This window comes from Opisthorchis viverrini (genome assembly GCF_000715545.1).
Source record: "Opisthorchis viverrini unplaced genomic scaffold opera_v5_62, whole genome shotgun sequence".
NCBI classification, from domain to species: Eukaryota; Metazoa; Platyhelminthes; class Trematoda; order Opisthorchiida; family Opisthorchiidae; genus Opisthorchis; species Opisthorchis viverrini.
Window position 1 is genome coordinate 685,911 of NW_008751718.1, and position 19,725 is coordinate 705,635.

The 19,725-nt window shown below is 42.6% G+C and overlaps 2 protein-coding genes across 2 annotated transcripts in view; one reads left to right on the forward strand and one right to left on the reverse strand.

Annotated features, from left to right (window-relative positions):
- Nucleotides 1-19,725, reverse strand: part of T265_04004 (hypothetical protein) — a gene marked incomplete at both ends in the record, with an annotated part of 104,323 nt that overhangs the window by 67,673 nt on the left and 16,925 nt on the right. Inside the window, one exon of the mRNA XM_009168622.1 lies at nucleotides 11,954-12,055. Coding sequence (XP_009166886.1) covers nucleotides 11,954-12,055 — 102 coding nt within the window. The remainder of the gene's footprint in view (nucleotides 1-11,953; nucleotides 12,056-19,725) is intronic.
- The window catches only part of T265_04003 (hypothetical protein), a gene marked incomplete at both ends in the record, with an annotated part of 76,645 nt that continues 75,163 nt past the window's right edge, over nucleotides 18,244-19,725 (forward strand). Inside the window, one exon of the mRNA XM_009168621.1 lies at nucleotides 18,244-18,456. Coding sequence (XP_009166885.1) covers nucleotides 18,244-18,456 — 213 coding nt within the window. The remainder of the gene's footprint in view (nucleotides 18,457-19,725) is intronic.

Here is a 19,725-nt window from a genome sequence, read left to right on the forward strand (position 1 = left end):
TGTGACGTCATCAGATAGCAGTCTAGTGAACAAATTACCTGAGCGTCCACAGTAATCAGCACTTTGTTGGTAGCATAAGGAAATTTAAGGTTTCCTAGTGGGAAATTCGTCTAATCTAGGCTAGAAAGTCAAGGAGCTCCTCAATACACATAGACCACACTTACATGACGAAATCTATTAAAAATCGGCATTTGGCCCAGAGCGTGCGTACGCGGATTATGAGTGGTTGTATAAGTAGGGTAAGGGTGACTGGTCGTATTCATACGCATAAAAGAACCAGAAGTAGTTTGTCGACAGCTGATGGTAAAAATTGATGTGGTTTGGGTCTCTAACGTCACTCGGCTTTGCGCAACATGGGTGTTTTGTCCAATCAGCGCGAAAGCTAGTCTACTTTCATGATATGCTATGCGGATCGTGTGTCGGACTACATGCTGGCTGGGAAACCGCTGTGCTTATAAAAAGCAGAGACAAAGCGTCACATGTACGCTGTACTGGCTGCCTTGCCTGAATACAAAGACTGGTTCAGCATTTTGTCTTTCCTGTGGCTGGTAGCATCGTGAGCCAATTCGGTTTGAAATGTAAAGTACGAAAGTTAATCAAGTAAATTGATTAAAACTAAGCCAGACTTGTGTGTCTAGATGTGAGCTATTCAGTTCACTTGGTTGGTTGCCATTCGGAATCGTACTTGCCAGTTTGACCAGCAAATCGAAATTCTAGTCAAGCAACACACCTCAGATTTGAAAAGTTCATTCAATGAGATTGTCGGTTCAGTTTATTACACAGCGATACAAAAATATTGCAACGATCAATCAATGCGGCGGAACGAACAGCGATAGTTATTTCTACCAAACGAACGTAAATTCCTGTTATTGAGCCAATCCAGTAGCCAGAGCAATTCGTTCAGTTTACCTATTTTACACACCACGTCAGACATTTGTTCAATTACTAGTTTGATACACATCAAATGTAATCGATGCCATTTTAGTCATTGCAAAACAGCCGAAAGCCAGTGAAATTCCGTTTGTTGATGACTTCTAAATGACAACATGGTGCCGCATCTAATACCAGGGTCCAAGTCCTGTGAACACACTCAACCCAACGGTTGGCTTTATTCCAAATGATGTAAACAACATTAAAATTCTTGATGAAGGGTGACTAATTTTAGTCTCATAATGTTCATGTGATTCAACCTTCTCCAAAACAAAGGCTTCTATGGGCTTACAGGCTTCTGTTTATCACAGAAAACAGTGATGCCGTCGAACGCCTTTGTTGTATTGGCGGTTTTTCAACGGTACCCTGAAAACCATCTAATCCAACTAAGAAAATATCCACAGGGAGTGTGCTTCTTCCTTGAGTAGACATTTTTGAAATGGCGAGTAGAAAGTGTAACGGGGATGAGGGGCTTGTCATGACCAAGAAAATGCAACTACGGAAGATATAACTAGTAATTTAGATGGGCTTAAATGGTATGAGGCTATATGCGCAGAAACTAGGGCCATAGATAAGACAAAGTTGAAAATCAGCTCAAAACACTACATAATTACAAAAGTGACAAGGGATTCGTTTCAAAATTTTTCGATTTCGGGTTCTTGCATGTCAGTATATGCTTGGGCATTTTGCTCAGATAATTTGGGAACTTCGGCTAATCGGAAAATGCTTCACAAAACTTATCAATCCAACTAATATTGTCGGTTGTCATAAACCTAATCGGGCGTTGAAGTCTCACCGAATTACTGTATCCAGGCTTTCAAATATCACTTCTCATGATCGAGTGCACTATCTTCGCACAACCGTCCAACTTAACATCAGTTGAGAAAAAATAATCTAACGGGGTGCCAGTATAAAGAGCAAACTATTTTAAACAAGGTATGTTTGGAGAGTATCCTTGAAATTTCACAACTAGTGGCGTCGGGCGAGTCGACAAACAACAGACAACTGTCAGGTAGTAGTCTTCAGAGGTCATCATACTAGACACGGGAATTGAGGGGATGTGAGTTGTCGATGCTGAAATACTAATTCGATGCTTCCAAGTACCGTTTTGTGACGAAAACAGCCGAGTGGGCAGGGGCTATAAATTTAAATTTCATTATTATCTGTTACACCGTCACTCTTTGAATCAAGTTAGCTTATCACTGAACAAGTCAAATGACGCGTAGAGCATGAACCTAAAGGCTGGGTCGAAATGCTGTGTACTTTTGAAAATATTGAATGGGTGTAGCATAAGCAATGTCGTTCTGCTGTCTTGGAAAAAGTTATCTATGAGGCGAAACACGCGATTTGTGATTTCTACCAGATGTGGAAATAGTAGGTGAGTCAGCGATTCCCCCAGGCGCGTATGTGAAACATCCTTGCTTATGCAAACGAGATAAAAGAGTTCTTCGATTAAAAAGTTACAAAAGTACATCCCAGTCTTCTCTGGAAAACCAGATCCTTGGTGCATCAAACATGGAGAGCAAAAAATCACAAACCGAGAGCTCCACTGATAAAAGTTGTCAATGAAGCTCGCGTGCCCTCGTCAATCAATTTAGCAGCTCATTTAGAGAATCGTACCTGAAGCAACGTAGTCAGTAGAGGAGAGGGACCAGGTCGACAGGACAGATGTCCTGCGCTGGCTACACACTACGTTCATGCGTGGCATCTGACGAGACTATCAGAACATGCCCCATTCAGAATATTTTATGGATCGTGGTTATTTTGGCTATTGCGGTTGAAAATTAATGTCGCTTGTTTAAGTGTGCGTCCATGCAAACGATGTTTTATTTCTGGTGGTGCAGTACAGCAGCTACATCCGTATTTATGTGAAAATCAGTCCCACAAGAAGGACAAATTTGGCTGTTTGTGTCCCCAACTTCCAATAAATACAAAGTGCACATGGCAACATCACTGCTATCCGGAATCGACAACACAAAGTTATCCAAAAAATATGTAGCATGATGTCTCTCATCTTATAGGTGGACTAAATAAACCCACTGACAGTTTATACCTAGCTACAATTTATAAACCGATACATGTTCCGGTTTCCTGATTATTCCGATGCAAGCGTGGCGACTGATGCTGGATGTTCACCCGGTCCATTTTCTAGAGCTTAAATTTGTTTATGTGGTAAGCCGCCACGAGATATTGTACAATTCTCGAAAACGCCACAGAAATTAATCTGCACAAACACCCAAATGTAGCAAGGATGCGACGTTCCTATGGGTTACCGTGAATGAAACTCAGTCTCCTTAAGTTCAGCCATCGCAGAAATCCCCATGGGGATCACTCCGGCGGAGAGAATCGAATTCCCGTACTACGAGAAAGTATATTGAGGGGTGCCCTGGTGGGTAATATTGGCCGTGACAAGGGTGAAAAAAGTAGCGTGATTCTACAAGGCAACCGGTCTTTACTGTGTATGGAACCAGAACTTCCAGCTTCCCCTAAGCAGGACAGGTTAGAAGAGGTCATCCCCTAAAACCATACACTCTAATCTTCCAAAGGTCAACAGTGACCACTGGCGCATTATTCAGCACGGTTGATATACCTGTAAGATTCAAGAGTCCAGCGGTGTTCAGAAAGCACTTGCTATGCCAGTGGCACAAGGAATCAGACATCCATACCCTAGTCCCTGTGTTCTCGGGCTAGGTCAGGGACCCATACACTTCCGAATCCGCCCTTGTTGTTGGGGACCGGGTTGCGGTGTTCGAATTTAAAACTCATTTTCAGGCCCAGCAGTCAAGATTCTGTGACTGGCGGAAAGTAATGCGCTCTGTACAGAGGTGGTCTTCTGCAACTTGGGATCGCACCAATAAGGATCCTTCCTAATGGGAATGGTGTCAAGAATTAAGGTGAAGTGCTGCTGTCGTGAGGAATTCAAACACCACGAAATAGACATCACTGCACTCAGTGTTACTCAGCCGGTTGATCAAGGGAGGTTACAGCATGATGGCTCTGATTGTACCTTCTACCGGAGTAGGAAGACATAAGGAAGTCGAGGTGATCAAGCTGTCGGATTCGTAGCGGCATATCACATGAATCGGAACATGGAAGAATGACCGTACTGTACAGGATTGAGAATGATGGCGGTCTGATCCCGACTGTCGAAGGTTGGGTTTTCTATTTGTATAACTACTATGCTCCACAATATCACACTCCGAAGAAAAGGATGAGACCAACAAGCAGCTGTGAGGCCTGACAAGAATTGCACCTTCAAGCAGTTTCCTTATTCCGAAGTGCGGGCGTGAGAACGTGTTTAGGAACCTTGGAAGAATATACTAGGTTTATTTGGAATTAGAACAATGAGCAAACAGGGTGAAGAACTGCGAGAAGTGTGGTATTGGTAATCAATACCAACGCGCGTGGTTAAGTGTGGGACGAAATTCGCTTGCCAAATGGACTCATTCAAGAAGTAAACAAGGACTTCTAATCGATAGTCGTTGTGAGCCAAAGCGATCAGTCCCTGATACATTTAGAGCTTACAAAATTGCCACATCGCTGAACAGGTTGAACATAATATAACCGAAGAGCCAGGGGGTGACGTAGAAAAGGATGGTCACGAAGAATGGCGAGTATCGAGGACCCAAGCACATTTGACAGTCAGTGGGCTCAGCAGCATGACAGGTGAAGTGAACGCACAAATCTCGAAAACCAAAATTCCAATTAGTGATTTGTGCCACTTATGGCGTCATGAAGGCCTCTCACTGGGCTTCGAAGGATGTGTGTATCAAACTGCAGTAGGGGCTGTATTGTCGTACGGCTGAGACTTGGTCACCTAGTGTGGGCGACATGAGATATCTTCTGATCTTCGGCCACTACCGTCTCATTTCTGTAGCGGCGGTCCACTGGAACCAACAAATTCTCAATGAACTGGTAAAGAAACGGGTTGTTGATTGAGCATAGGCTACTCCCCTCAAAAATTGTATGCAGGAACGCAAGGTAATATGACTTGGCTATATGTCACACCTGCCCAGTTACAACCTGCCGCGTCGAGCGCTGTTTTTCGTGCCTAATTTGGAATGGCGGAGACCTAAGGTGGACAGTATTTGACATGGCGGAAAGGCATAAATGATGTTAAAAAGTCTGGGTACTGTTGGTGCTTTTCATCCCCCGAAATGTGTCAATGTCACCCTCGCTGCGCCTGATTGGAGACAGTGAACGATATAGCGGCTTACCGATGTCACTGGCATTCATGCTGCCAGTTTCTGCCCAGATTGACTGAATACTAGGGGCACATGCGCCTGGGGTGTTTGTGGTGGACTAGCTTTAAGTAACCGTTCTTGTTTCATTCGCTTTTTCTTTCCATTATATAACTTTAGTGAGGTAAAGCGACATTGCTGTACGGCAGTGAAACGCCAGTGTTCGTATCCAGTGTTTCTGTTAGTGGTGATGATGTTGGCGTATGAATATGAAGATGTATTCAAGCACCTACTGTGGACACAACTGGGTTAACGCGAGAACGCGGCGACATAAGGCCTCGTGTATTGTCTAGTCGATTAATTGCTGGCATTATAGATGGGTTTAGTATATTCATTTCAGTTTCCAGCCACAAACTATGTGCCGGTGTTACGCCAGATCCAGCTGCTGGGCGAGCCTGTGGTATATGAGCAGGGGGTGATGCCATAATCGGTTAACTGTTTTTGGACCATTCTAATTTCCGCAACAAACGGAAAACACGACAGCGACTCATTGAAGGCAATAGCTTTGATTCAAGAGCACCACTGAGTGACAGACTGAGCCATGTATACCAATGTCATTACCGATTAGTCAAATCTTCGGGCCCCAAACGAGAGGCAGTTGTCAGCCCGACTGAGTTTCCCGATCGGCGTTTTCGTACTTCACTGTCAGGCCATAGATGATCCGCGTTTTCGCGTTTCCAAATAACACAGGACTGAGAAACAGATCTCTGCAGGTCAGATGATCCCCTGAGATATGAATTACATATTCTAACCAGATTTAACAGTAGCTCGTCCACAGTTGGAGATTTCCTACATCACCTGACATACCTCAACACTGTTAACTAAATATTCCTACCAGACCTAGAGAACACTTCGGAAACACCAACGGTGAAGCACCAAAAGCTATTGTGTGCATTCTAATAATAGGGGCGAAGTCTCTGAAATGTAACGCAGTACGAACTGTACCTTTTCATTTCATCCACTGCCTTTGAAAGAACACTTGAGATCTCAAAGACGTTAATAGTATTGGGGGCCGGTCAAAGCTATCCAGGCCTTCCTGACTCGAGAAGTGAACTCTTCTTCAGCCAGCCCTCCGTGGCCTATCCAGCTGCCTAGGTATGTAACTTTTCCTACCACCCAGTGTTGTGGGAGTGCTCTGCATTTAGCAGATGTGAAGTTCATATCAAACCATGTTCCAGACTAACTGAGGCTAGCTAAAATGGATTATATCTCCAAAGAATCTAAACCAAGACAAGCAGTATGTTCCGCACACTCAATATATGAGTCAGTGCCCTAGAAGCATTTAGATTCCCTAAGTTTCAGAGTCAGAGTGAGAAGCTCTAAGCGGCACATTTAGTTTTCCAGGTGAAATCAGATTTTAGTGTACCTCTTTTTTGCTTTGTTCCGAAATACTAGAAATGTGAACTCGGAGCCGCCTGAGCACACTCTTGATGGCAGTTACCTCAAGAGTGATTGGTGGGTGGTTTTGCAATGTGCTGCAGGTTCTTACGTCCTACTTCTCCAGTATTTGCTTTTCCAGATATTGCTTCAACTCACCCACTTACGATTGATAGTCAACTGGTGTCCAGAAAACGGTAACACAAGACAGTTTTCGGATTATGATAAAAGTGTGAGGACAATGTGTGTGTGATTAATGCACATACAAAGTCAGGAAGTCAAAATAATAATGGACGAATAGTTTAGTAAATCGACAACCAAATCTCTTCGAATAAAACACTTGATATATTATCCACAGACTTCAAGTCTCTGCATTAATCCAGCTACCCGTTTGGCTATACACCCTACCGCATGAACCGCTTTGCGTCATCCGGTCAACCATAAATTAGGGGTTTAATTTTTTCGTCATCTGTTTATCATAGGTTTGTCGTAATTTTGGACGCTTCGTTGAAAACAGAATGATTAAAGGAAGCACTTGCAAACAGATCTCCGGCGGATATTGACGCAGTTCGCCAAAGTTTACACGCTTGCTTGCTATGTTAGAATACAGTATGAATACAGTATGGCAGGCTGTGTCTGCGCGATTGATTCGGCAACCTCATCTTAGACGAACTAGTCTGCCAATATGTAAATTATTGCCTCTGTCCTATTTCTATCACTATAGGATCTCTAAAAAGTTATGTACAACTGTCGCCTGTGACGTACTCTACTTAACGTGGTTTCCGGACAACAACTTACAAAATGTGGGAACATAAAATTTTTTCCTTTTTTTCGTTTAGTCTTGACTCCACTGCTGTCCATATCCAATTCTCTGCATTCATATTTTCTCAATCGGACTTTGCGGCAACTTGGCTTACCACAAATGACCACATCGAGAAGATGGTGCAAACCAATGTTTACAATACATGTATGAGTGGAAATAGGTACTGATGGTTTTACATATGTTTTCTCCTTACTTTTTAACGTCTTCGACTATCCTAACCGATTCGTTATGTGAAGCAAGCCTTTGTGAAAACACAAGGGTTAAAAAAATGCAGGTGACTGCAGCAAAAGCGAACCAGTTGCTCAGTTTCTCATAGGATGCAATGTTTCACCAGTTTCACCCTACCCTATGATGTAAATAAAACTATCGACCTTTACACGGACAAAATTGTTCACACTGATGACATCGAATTCGGCAAGCAGTCACTGATTTTGTATAACAGGTGATGAGGAGTGCGTACACAGTGTGTCCTGTCAACAGAGCATGTCAATCACAGTAGGAAACTGTTTGAACAACGCCATTCATGTAAACAGCTAACTTGTGCACATCCACGTTGTGTGTTGTTCTGGAGAACATATTTATTCCACTGGAACTATTTACCCATATTTAGGACACCTAAATAGTTCACTAGAACAAAATACCCATTAAAGATATTCGGAAGGTAATTGTATAGTCCACACAAGCCGTTCTTATAGTGTGGTCTCAGGTTTGGTTAGTTTTGAAAAGCTTTACAAAAGTTTACTTCCACCACAGTCATTTTATTCAATCAAAGAGGTATTGAGATCATTGCCAGATAAACCTATGCGACAACAATTCACCAAATCATAGACAGAATCAAGAACATCTTCAGTGACATTTAGGCTAGTCACAGGGTAGAACTAGAAAGATTGTTTGTGGCTGATAAAATGCCAGCAACATATCACATTATGCCATCATTAGAATCCGGGTAAATGGATAAGTCACGTAATCTTTGCTGTCCAATAAGTTTCGGCGGAGGAATACGTTCGTGTAGAAACTCAGATGTCACAAAGTTGCCGAATACACCTACAGAGATTTGAATCCCGGCTGTGATAACGGATCAGAGCATCCTTCTTTTAGCGAACAAAATATTTGAAAATTGAAATCAGAGGAGGAATTGGGCGCCAATTTAACCGGGAGTTAAAGTGGTAGAAACCCTTGCACAGACATTTTTATGTTGAGTGCTCTGGGGTAGAAAAAAGCTGTCCCTTTTCAGAACTGATTGCCTTTCCTGAGAAGGGATAACTAGGAATCAAATATCGGAAACTGCAGAATACCTCTATTTTGTCGGAACAGCATTTGGTGCCACTGTGCTGGATGCATTTCAGTTTTTAATGTTCTCCCATATTACATTTGCAATGTGGTATCTACCAGTTTCGGATTCCCACACTCGGCCCACTCATCCGACGCAGTGTACGCGTCTTATGCCTGAATCAGCCATTGGCTGGAGTCATGAATAGTCCATTTTCAGGTTTCACACGATGTATATATACATATATAAATAAATTCACAGTGCGCTAAAGTCTTCTCATTACACGCATTGATGTTTTGTTTGTACTGGTGAGCAACTTTAATTGAATTCACAGACAAGGCGTTGTCAGAGAAGCATACAAGCACATCTCAAGAAGGAGGTATCAGAAATCTGTCTCAAATAAGGGTTCACGGTCCGAGATGACAGACGAATTTTCAGAGTCTCAAAGTGCACTATAAACTTCAGTAAATCCAAACATACATTCTCTGTTGACGTTTGTCTATGACGACAACGACGCCGATAAGTGAAGCATAGTTTGTCACGACCAGGACTCTAAACATCGGAACACCGTCCATGCACTCAGATTCAACTAAACACTGAATTCATTGTTCGACAATATACTATGGAATCTACGGAGATGTGAGGCAAAGCATTCTGTTTGTAGAATAATTCGCTGTGTTTAAGTTTAACAGGAAACTGGTAAAACTCACGTGAATTATCTCTATAAATTCATTGTACTGCTGAATGGATAATCGCAAAGCGAATCATACATCCGCTCCCTGCTGAGTGACCAGATCCTCGGAGTGACTGTCTAAAAACCCTTCTAAGAACGGGTTGGCCGTAGTACTAAGGCCTTTCGCACTGATGACGCACATCAATGACTACCCATACTTTCTCACTGCTTTACTGAGTGAAACGCATCAAACGCAGTTATGGTGGTTAAATATGAATGCCGCAGATGTCGAGTTTTATTCAGGCAAACGTCATCCATAAGCTAATAAAGGGACTCGTGCTGATTTGTTTTTGCACACCTGCTAGCTAGTTCGCTATTTTTCTGGTCTCTTTACAGGATCGTGTCTGTTGATGCGTGTTAGTATCCATCACACGTGCCGAACCACCTGTTATGGAAATTAGTCCCATGTTGCCCACAATAATATCTCTCTAGCGCCTCTGTAATCCCCGAATGAACATCTTAGGTTTATCACACAGTATCAAAACACATCAGGTCGTAAGGACGGAACTGATCTATGTGGACCGCAGAGAGTAAAACCGTCATGCCTGCATCACTGATGCACACATGTGACGATTAAGGAATAGAAAAGTTTGAGATTCAATCATCTGATTGATTCCTTCATTCATGGTGGTAACAGCAAGCTTGTACCCGGTTTGAAACTCAACCAAGATTTGTAGGGTGTGACTATTATCGAATGGTCAGGCAACTGTTTCTTAACTTTCATAGTCTGTACGGATAAAATGACCAATAACAAACCTTGGGTTTGAAGATTTGCAAATGGTAATTATAAGGCAGTAACGATTTTTCGTCGAAGAACTCCCACGATACGTTTTAAACCCTGAGTGGTAATCATCGATTGCATGTAACAGGAATTAAACGCCTGAGTTCATCTTCTGCCCTGCAATTAACACTTTCTAATTACCAGATCTTCCGTAAAGAACGCAAAAGGCCAGGAAATTTCTCTGACAGTTGAACTCTTTTCAGGTTTCCGCCCATTCACAGAAATGAACAAGGCAGCCGTTTGGATTTTTCGATTGCAGTGGCATAAATGAGGTCGTGAACCAATTACTTTTGCTGTAACCCGTCGTATGAATATAAACAACTTTCGAAGAAATCCCCCTACATTCCGCTGATCATTGCTAAATAGAATGTGTCGCACGAGAAATTACTATTCTGGAACCGATCAGTCCTACTTTAGATTTGTAACAAGTGCTGCTGTATTCTCTGTCGAAGTAATAAACTTCAGGGCCTTGTTTCTCATAAGATTATTTGTCTAACCATGAACTCTGCTCTTTTGTAAACCATTCGATGAAAATACACGGCGAAAATATTCCCGTTTTCGAGAGTCACCGTTTGTGTACGTAGTCGCCGTATCTGGAGGGATTTATAACGATCCACTACCTACTACTTGTTCAGCTCCCGTTTGAATATATCAGTAGTTTGGTGCAATTTGGTTGAAAACAGTCTTTTAAAGTAGACCCCTAACAGTTGCTTCTCACGGGATACATGGCAACTATGCGTCGAAATGGTGTTACAGTTGAACGATCTTTTTACTAACCCCAGATGATATAACGGGCAAAACGTTGAGGTCTGCCCAAAGAGAAAAAATTGTCAGCAGGTAGGCAGGTGGTTGTACGGTGCATCATAGTAGGCTTTTTCAAGTCCACAATACAAAAACAGTGAACTAGACAGTATTGGACAATGGGAGATCAATTTATAAATAACACATTAGGACCAATGGCCACTGAAAACACCTGACTTACAGGGTGCGCAGCCGACTTCATTTGGACAAACTGTTCGACACACTTACCCTTTCGGCCCGTTATCCGAAAGATAAGTTGGTCAGCCACTCTCATACATCTATAGCAAACTTCCTAGTAAAACGACCAAAACACTGAAAAAATATTGATTGCAATTTTCCTGCACTTTCGGTCACGGTGTAAGTAGTGCGCCTGAACCTATTAAGCATTCCACGATCACAGACTGCATAAGCTCCTTAAAAGAAAAGACATCAGTCAATCACAATCTAGTATTCCCATCTTCTACGGTCTGGGGGTCGTATCTGTCAAGCCATAGTCCAACTATACATCATTTGCACCACTAAAATTTATTTAGCACGCTCTATTATCCAACCAGTTAATGATTAATACCAACAATCCGTTCGCTGGTGAGTAAACACATTGTTTTTTGTCGATAGTCATTTATTTTGCTGGAGGAATTTAAATTAGCCAAGCAATGATTTCGGAGGTTCAAAAGGATGTGGCCGGATCTCATCAACTAACAAGATGGGACATTTCATCTAAACAGGAACCAAACAATTGATGTGATTGACTTTTTCAAGATACGATCACAATCCTTCTAAAATGTAATGACCGGTAATTGAGACTTTGATATTACATGGAATCTTTAGGAGAGTGCAAAGTGCCTGTAAGGTGAACGCATTTTTATGCTCCCGACGAAGTTGCCTTATGCTTTCGGACTTACCTAAGATTTGCTTCACTTAGGTTGCTGACATGACATAGGTTACTCACACTTCAGTAAATTACACAAAACGACTCCAAACTCAATCTGACACTCACCTTCCTTTGGGTGTAACATTTTTGACCTCTTGAACGGACAACTTGAGGGAGATATCCCGGTATCGCGCGTTCTCCAGTTCGGGTTTGGCACGTTTACGAAGCCTGTGAAATAGAATGAACGAAATAAGGAATACAAGATAAATTATACGCGAAAACTAGTCAACTGATGCTAATTCCAGTCTATGCATTTTACTTGTGGTTTAATCTGATAGTTTCCCAGTAGAAACATCAGGTGGTGCTAAGTCACATTTACGATCATAGCTATCATTTTTATGTCATGCAAAACAAAAGTTTCACATTTTGCATGGTTTGGTAAAGCAATCTGATTTAGGCGAAACCAATGTAAACTACGCACGCGTCATAAAACCAAAGGTATGATGCAGATAAAAGTTTTATCCCTAGGACAACCCACCAACTTCTAGTCCCTTATCCGCGCCAACGGCCCTTGCTCCAGTCATTAGACTAAGCTCAAGTTGTATGCTAATTGTCGGCAGTTGTTCATCGGGCCTCATTCAGGATTCACTCAGTTATCATCAGCAGTGTACTAAGAACAAAAATTCATTATTTAGCGGAAAATATGAAACCGACTCAACGGTATGCTGCAGTGAATGACACAAGTTTAAGGTTTCTGTCTGAGGCTGGACTAATCTGATCCGTGATGCACTGCCGAGGACAACAGAACTTCGGTCGTTTAATGCTGAAACAAATGAACATTGGGTGAATTCTGATGTAAGATCCATCAACAGAGGATTTGTGAAAATTCACTCATTTGCTAACTAATTCGGTGTTACCAGGATGCTCGGCTGAATCCGAGGTTAAGCCCTTGTCAGTTATATTCTTTGTATAAATGTGCTACACAAAGACCGCCTCATTTTTCAGCTGGCACCAACATCGATATATATATATATATATATACTTATATTCTTGACACTACTAACNTATATATATATATATATACTTGACACTACTAACAGGCCCTTCGAAATTACCTACTAATGAGCCAAAGGAAGAATAAGATTGGTTTCAGGCTATCAAGGAGCTTTCAGCTCAGAAAAGTGTGCTCAGAAAAGAACATTGATAATGGCCGCAGACAGCTGAAGCTCTCACTCACCACAAGAGAATGTAGAGCTGTGGTCATGTAAAAAGATCACCAAATTTGCGCGGTTTGACAAACTGAATCGTAATACTAATAGTCTCCTTCATGTAGGTTGAACCGTGCTCCTCCTGGTCTGATTGTTCTTCTCGGCCTCCCATACCACCTGTCTGGAGCCTCTAGCACGGCAATGAATATTCGGCATTGATAGGAATTTTAGTCCAGTGCTTCCACCCTTTCTCATAAACTAGCTGTGATGATCGCAACAGAACAGCTGGAGGAATGTTCAGACCACAATCATGCGAACGAATTCTGGAGAACTTTTGGTTGTCAGCAGCCATGAAATCGTAAAGTTTTCCAAACAGTAGCTCTTTTGACCGGCTTTAATAGTAAGGGGAAACCTGAACTGCAAAGCACTCATCGGACAACATTTACGGATTTTGTTTCGGTAATTATAATATTGTTTTGGGACATCAGTCAATGACCACAAATTTGAATCTAGGATGAACTACCGGAAGGAAAGCAACCTCATGAGGAGGTTTAATCTGAAAGCAATTGTCTACCCGAGCGCACATACATGAAGTCTTGTAGACTGACTGCTATAGTTCGCAAACCTCATATTACAGCCGGATGATAAACTCATCATTGCGCATTGGTGTCTTTCTAGCAATCCAAAAATGAAAGAGATAATTACTTCCGGCCTGAGGTAAGCCAAAAAGACACAGTTAGTGCCCCCTCTTAGCCCGTTTTTTTTAATACCAACCCTTTATTTTGTGGTTTTTTGGCTAAAACTCGCTCACTGTAGATCTTCTATTTGAAACAAGTTTGCCATCTCGTAGAACTCAAACCAATCTCAGCGGTTTCCCCCGAGAGTAGCCCTAAGATGGCGAAACATTGCATTGGACGACCAAATGACCGCATCCGTCACAAAAAATTTATCCCACATCTGGCCTAACCAAAAGGGTGGAAATGTGGGAACCGTTTCATGGTAACATGTTTTGACAAAAGGGGATAAAACGAATTATAAGTGATGAATAAAGGCTTACGAGAACCGTTCCACCTATTTTTACCCGCAGAATCAGGTCAAAATTGGTGCGAATTCACTTCGCCAAGCTGAAATTCATTCATTGCTTCGAGAACAGGTTTTGCAATGTCTTCACTTTCAACTCGTTGAGCTTATTTAGAAGCCAGAAGGATACTGAACAATTTTCATCAAGCCCAACCTCGAAAGACGTAAACGCTCTTTGGAACACCATGGTCACTAATGACTCAACCACTTGCAAGCAAAGTTGGTCTCGGTTGAAAATTCAGGCTACCTTCTTTAAAATTGGTCGGCGCTGTACACATCGAAATTTTCTAATGGGATTTGAAACCGCCGTATTTCATTCAGCGTTTGAATTGTGAGGCTGACAATTGATGATCAGCCGTATGAGTCGCTTACACTTCAAAAAGAAGTGAGACCACCATACACTAACCTCGCAGTTAACACCAAGTGATTCGGTGTTAGGTTGCCCCTCAGATACATTCCAGGCTCCCTAGATGGGTCGCCAAAACGAACTGAAGAAATTGGACTTTTCGGATATGACTATACTACTGAAATAGCCTTCAACTAATCAAGTCAAAGTAACCTTTTCTGGAGGGTAGTTCCACCAAAAAAGACGACTATATCATAGTCTGTGCGGCGCACAGACTACATTCACAATTGTCCGCACGACTAAAGCTCGCTACAAGAACATTTGCATAAATTATGACAAATCACTGGGAATCGACATCCAGGTTTCAACTTGTGCATATTCATAAACTGCGCTGTCCGTGATGTTGTTGTCCACACCGTCTAAATTGCAGTGGATCTGGACACTTCCAATAGGACATTTGCAGACATGTCAAATCCGTTTCTCTAGTAAAGTGAGAAAGATAGTGTGGATAACTGCATCATACACATCGTAAACAATTTTGGCTACTTATATACGCTGAAACTGCATTCGATGAAGTCGATTGCCTAAAGCCGTGAGTACGCAAAACGTTTCACAAAACACTTGACATTTTAGTGGGCTTCCTTCTGACATTCATCTATTGTTTGCTTGTCTTTGACCCTGTTTTTCAGCAGTCTGCATCACATCTACCTACCTCAAGGAAAAGATAGGTTGACTACCGCACACAATGCGCAATGAATGTAGTTTTTAAACTAAGTAATTTAGCTATAATAAACTCGAAATCCTAACTTACCATCGAAATATCAGATGCTTAGGAAGATAACATGCGGAAAGGTGACTTATAACGAGAAAAACGGACGGAATCAAGATTAAAACAAAACCCCTTTGCAACTTGGAATGAAGCCGTTCAAATTCGCCACATCAGCAACTGTGACAGAGTAAATTCGTGAAAAATTCACAGACCTTATGCATTTTAACGTATCGGATCATGCACCACGAATAATCCTAACTAAATTGGAAACCCCCACAACACCCCATATGGTCCTTCATTATTTTGCTCCTAGCATCATTCGCACATCAATTTAATCGAAGGGGAGTTGACGGCGTCAAGTTTCAATGAAACGAAACCCAAACTAAACGAAAATGTGCTAGATTTCATTCTAAAGTTCAGACGCGTTTCTAACTTTGGCATAGGCTAGGGTAGAAGTTGGCAAACGATAAGATAATCCGGACGAAACTACTATCCAGATAAAACCAACTAACTGATCGGTTTTATAATGAGGCAGTTCTGGCACGAATCCCTACTGAAAAGAATTTCAACAGAATGTTATCTCACTGTCTCCCATACATGGCTCTCTGACCTTGTTAACAAATCACCCTATCTGGACCAATATGAATTAGTCCCTTGCAACCGATAGTTCAAGGTAGATGACACCAGTTCCACTTTGTCTAACCAGTAACGATATTCCACGCACTCGTTTTGTGCGCAATAATATACCAATCAACTCAGGAAACTTATTATTTCTTCGAGCACATCACATTGTATGAAACTGAAACGCAAAAAATGGATGATTCACCGGGTTTAAGTGAGACACGATAAACCGTTTTAGGTGGTTTACATCAATAGCCTCCCAGCTTAAACACTTTATTCATATAAAAGATTAAAAGAAGATAAACTCAGCTAGATAAGTATTGATTTGTCACAAAATTTTGTGCTTGGTGCATGCTGCGTGGTCAGGCACAGTGACAGCTGCTCTGTTGTGTGTTATCGATTTTTCAACATCATCTTGATAGTTCAAAACACAAACACACGAAGCACATGCAGCTATTAGAGAAAATGTACCGGAGAGATGCGGACGAACAAGCAGTGTAATGATATTGTCCATACAGAACAAGAGCACCAGGAATTGTGACCGCTAAACCATTCAACAGTTCTGTAGTGTAAAATGACATATTTGAAATGTGGTGGAATAGATGCGTCAAGCATATTCCCAGCAAAGTTGCAGGACCTATTCCGAGTTACAGTTTATCAACAACATCCTTGTTTTCTTCCTCTCAGCTCAAATGCGTGATAATAAAACTGTTGCCTGTACGTCTGGTCAAACAAACATATGGGCTATCCATCTAACTACAAATGATGCCGTCCATACTGTGTCAGCATTTGCGTGACAGGTGTGTATTCATGTTTATACATTCAAACGTTCTGTAATACAAAGTTTCTCTAAAACACAGTTGTTCAAGTTTGGAAACGTTTGTCTCCCAGTAGGTGAATGAATAGGTATTATTGGTGATAAAAGTCAGAAGTTTTGTCGAAAGTCGTCAACAGCCTAGTACCTGTTTCTCTCTGTTCGCAGTCCATTCGATTGGCGTACTTCTCCGTGTGTTAATCAATTGTCCGCCTTCCGACATGCAACCTATCGATTAATTCAGAGTCACCGCTCATATTTCGCCTGATATCTCCCATATTTTGGCATTAACAGACCATAGAATATTAAGGCTATTGATCAAAAAACAAGTGAGGCAGAAATCTGGATTGGATCAAATAAGTCAATTCTTTCGAGAATTTCCCGTTTCTTGTTATTTTTAGATCTAAGCAAATTGGATTACCTAATTACCGAAAATCACGCATTTCTCCATAGTTGTGGTTCCCCTCGCTCATTCAACTTGGTTGTGTCGACGATTCAAGAGTATTTTAAATATGGCAGCGTGGGAAAGAGTTAGGAGAAACCCTAGCTAAGTAGGGCTGAAAGGCTTCCGAAAGAAATGGTCAGCGAGGTGAACCACCTCCTCGTGGTACCGACCGGGTAGCCTGGACGTCAGTCTGGGTGAGCTGAGAGTTCAGCAACTTCAGAGAGGGCTAACCACCCTGTTTAGTTTCAATGTGCTGGTTACTTTCAACAATGTACACTACGAATCATCTGGCGCCTCCGCACTGGTTCCAACCAGTACACAGGAGAGACTCGTGGGGCTCACATTTGAGGAAAGTGGCAAGTGCTGCAAATCGAAAGCTGACTTGGCAGCCCACCAACGAGTTCACGACAACCAAAGTTTTGGTACGAACATGGTCACCCGATTGTCCTGTGCTGATTGTTCCCGCCCTTTCTGACGAAGACTCGCCCAAGTCAACATCGCCAGCATGCACACCCCACCCAGCATAATGCAGATAAGCTTGGCCGAGTGAAGTATTTCGGTACACGCTGATCCCAACAAGAGTCACAATCGCTCTTGCACCTGGCTAACAATTTATATCCATCTTGTGACACGCAAACTGCGTTGTTCAGGAGATTGGAACAGTAGTTTCCTGATCGATCGGCTATCAGCATCAGTACCAGGTTTCGGAAGCTTAAGTGGCAAGCACAACAAGACCCATCACCATCTGGTGGGTTTGATCAAACTATCGGTCAAATTGCGGCCTACTCGTCAGAAGTCGATGACTATAGCGTCTAGTTTAAACAAACCATGGATTGCGCCGTGTCACTATTGGAACTCTATGCCGACAGTTCACTTGCTAGAGTTGACCCTCTGAAATTTGCCCGAGGGTCGCAATCTGGCATCATGACATCGGAGCAAGTCCTGTCGCTTCTGAACCTCCACGCCTCCAGGGCATTTCCACACACTTGAAAAACTGTATCCCTACGCCGTCCTCAGTTAGCCCATTGGATCCCGGTCAACCGAAAGCGGATCCGCCGAGCAAACTACGCCACCAACTAGACCATATACCATCAAAGACGGAAAGATGCAGCGTCTGCTGCGCTCGATGATTCATGGAAGGATCTACACAACATCATGGCAATGGATTGTCGATGCCGCAACTGGGATACCAGTTCCATGACACCGTGGTAGATGGTTTTGTCTTCGCTGACGACTGGTTCGTGTGTGCAGAAAATCAGAGTCGCCTTAAAGAGAAGCTTGAAGCTGCTGCGATCGAGTTGGGAAGAGCAGTCATGAAAATAAACGCCCGAAAGACGAAAAGAATGGTGATTTGTGGAGACAGGAAACATCAGGCGATAGCAGTGTCAGTTGAACCATTTTACTCCGCCTAGGGACTCACTACTCCTCTGGGTTCGAAAGACACCGCAACATATTTGGGCATTCCCTTTATTTCCAAGGGAAAAGGGATCTTTAACCACCGAGCGTACCTGCTCAAACTGCTCGATGAGGTAAAGCTTGCCCCGTTGTAGCCGCATCGAAGAATGGAGATCACGAGGAACTACCTGCTACCGAGGCTGACATATTCGCTCATACTGGGCCAAGTTCACCAAAACACCCTCAAAAGATCGGACAACTACATCAGACAATATATTTGTGGCTGGCCACGTTCACCAAAGGACACCCCAATCAGCTACATCCTCGCCGGTAAACAACATGGGGGACTTGGTATCTCAAGTCTGAGTGCAACAATCCCGATGGAGCGGAGAACGCGTATGGAAAAGGTCCTTTCTACACAGTGCTGAGTACTACGCAATGTGGTCAAAGATTCCGCATTCGGCAAGATTGTTCGGGATCTCAGCCCTCCGATCCGAGTCCATGGTGCATGCGTAAACACCAAGGAAGAGCTGGTGGCTGCTTGGGGCGATAGTCTGCACAACACCGTTGACGGTCGCGGTTTACGAGAGTTGGTCACTTCACCTTTTTTTAATCAACGGATTGTATTTCCTCGGATATTTATCCGCGGTATCCAGCTCCGATGCAAACTGCTCAGGACGAAAGTTAGAAGCGCTCGGCATGGTCATGCCGGCCGGACGATCTTATGTCGTGGAAAATGTGGCCAACCGGGGAGTTTGGTGCATATTTTGCAGTTCTGAGGACCACGCATGACTCTAGATGTGCTCGTCATAATCTAGTTGCAAGAGAACTCGTAAAACGTCCCTGTCGACTGGGATACACATTATTCATTTAATCTCACACGAGACCCAGAATGACGGACGCTTTGTGCCGATGTGCGAGCCTTGACTGTTCTAGCGCTTACCGTGCCTTGGAGAGCACTCAGCATTCTTTTTCCTTTCTTCGGTTGTTGATATTTAGACGCGTGTTTCCACACAATTTTTTTACATAGGTTGGAATTCATTGCATTTGACTGGAACTATCAGTGGAATGACTTCGAATGAGACGTTTCTCTCTTTCCTCTCATATTCTCCTGTTACCGTTTCGCATTCATCGCTTGTATTCATTTTTTTGTGGTTGTGACAAAGACAAACGATAAATGATGCTATGAAACAGTAAATATTAGAACAAAAATATGCAAC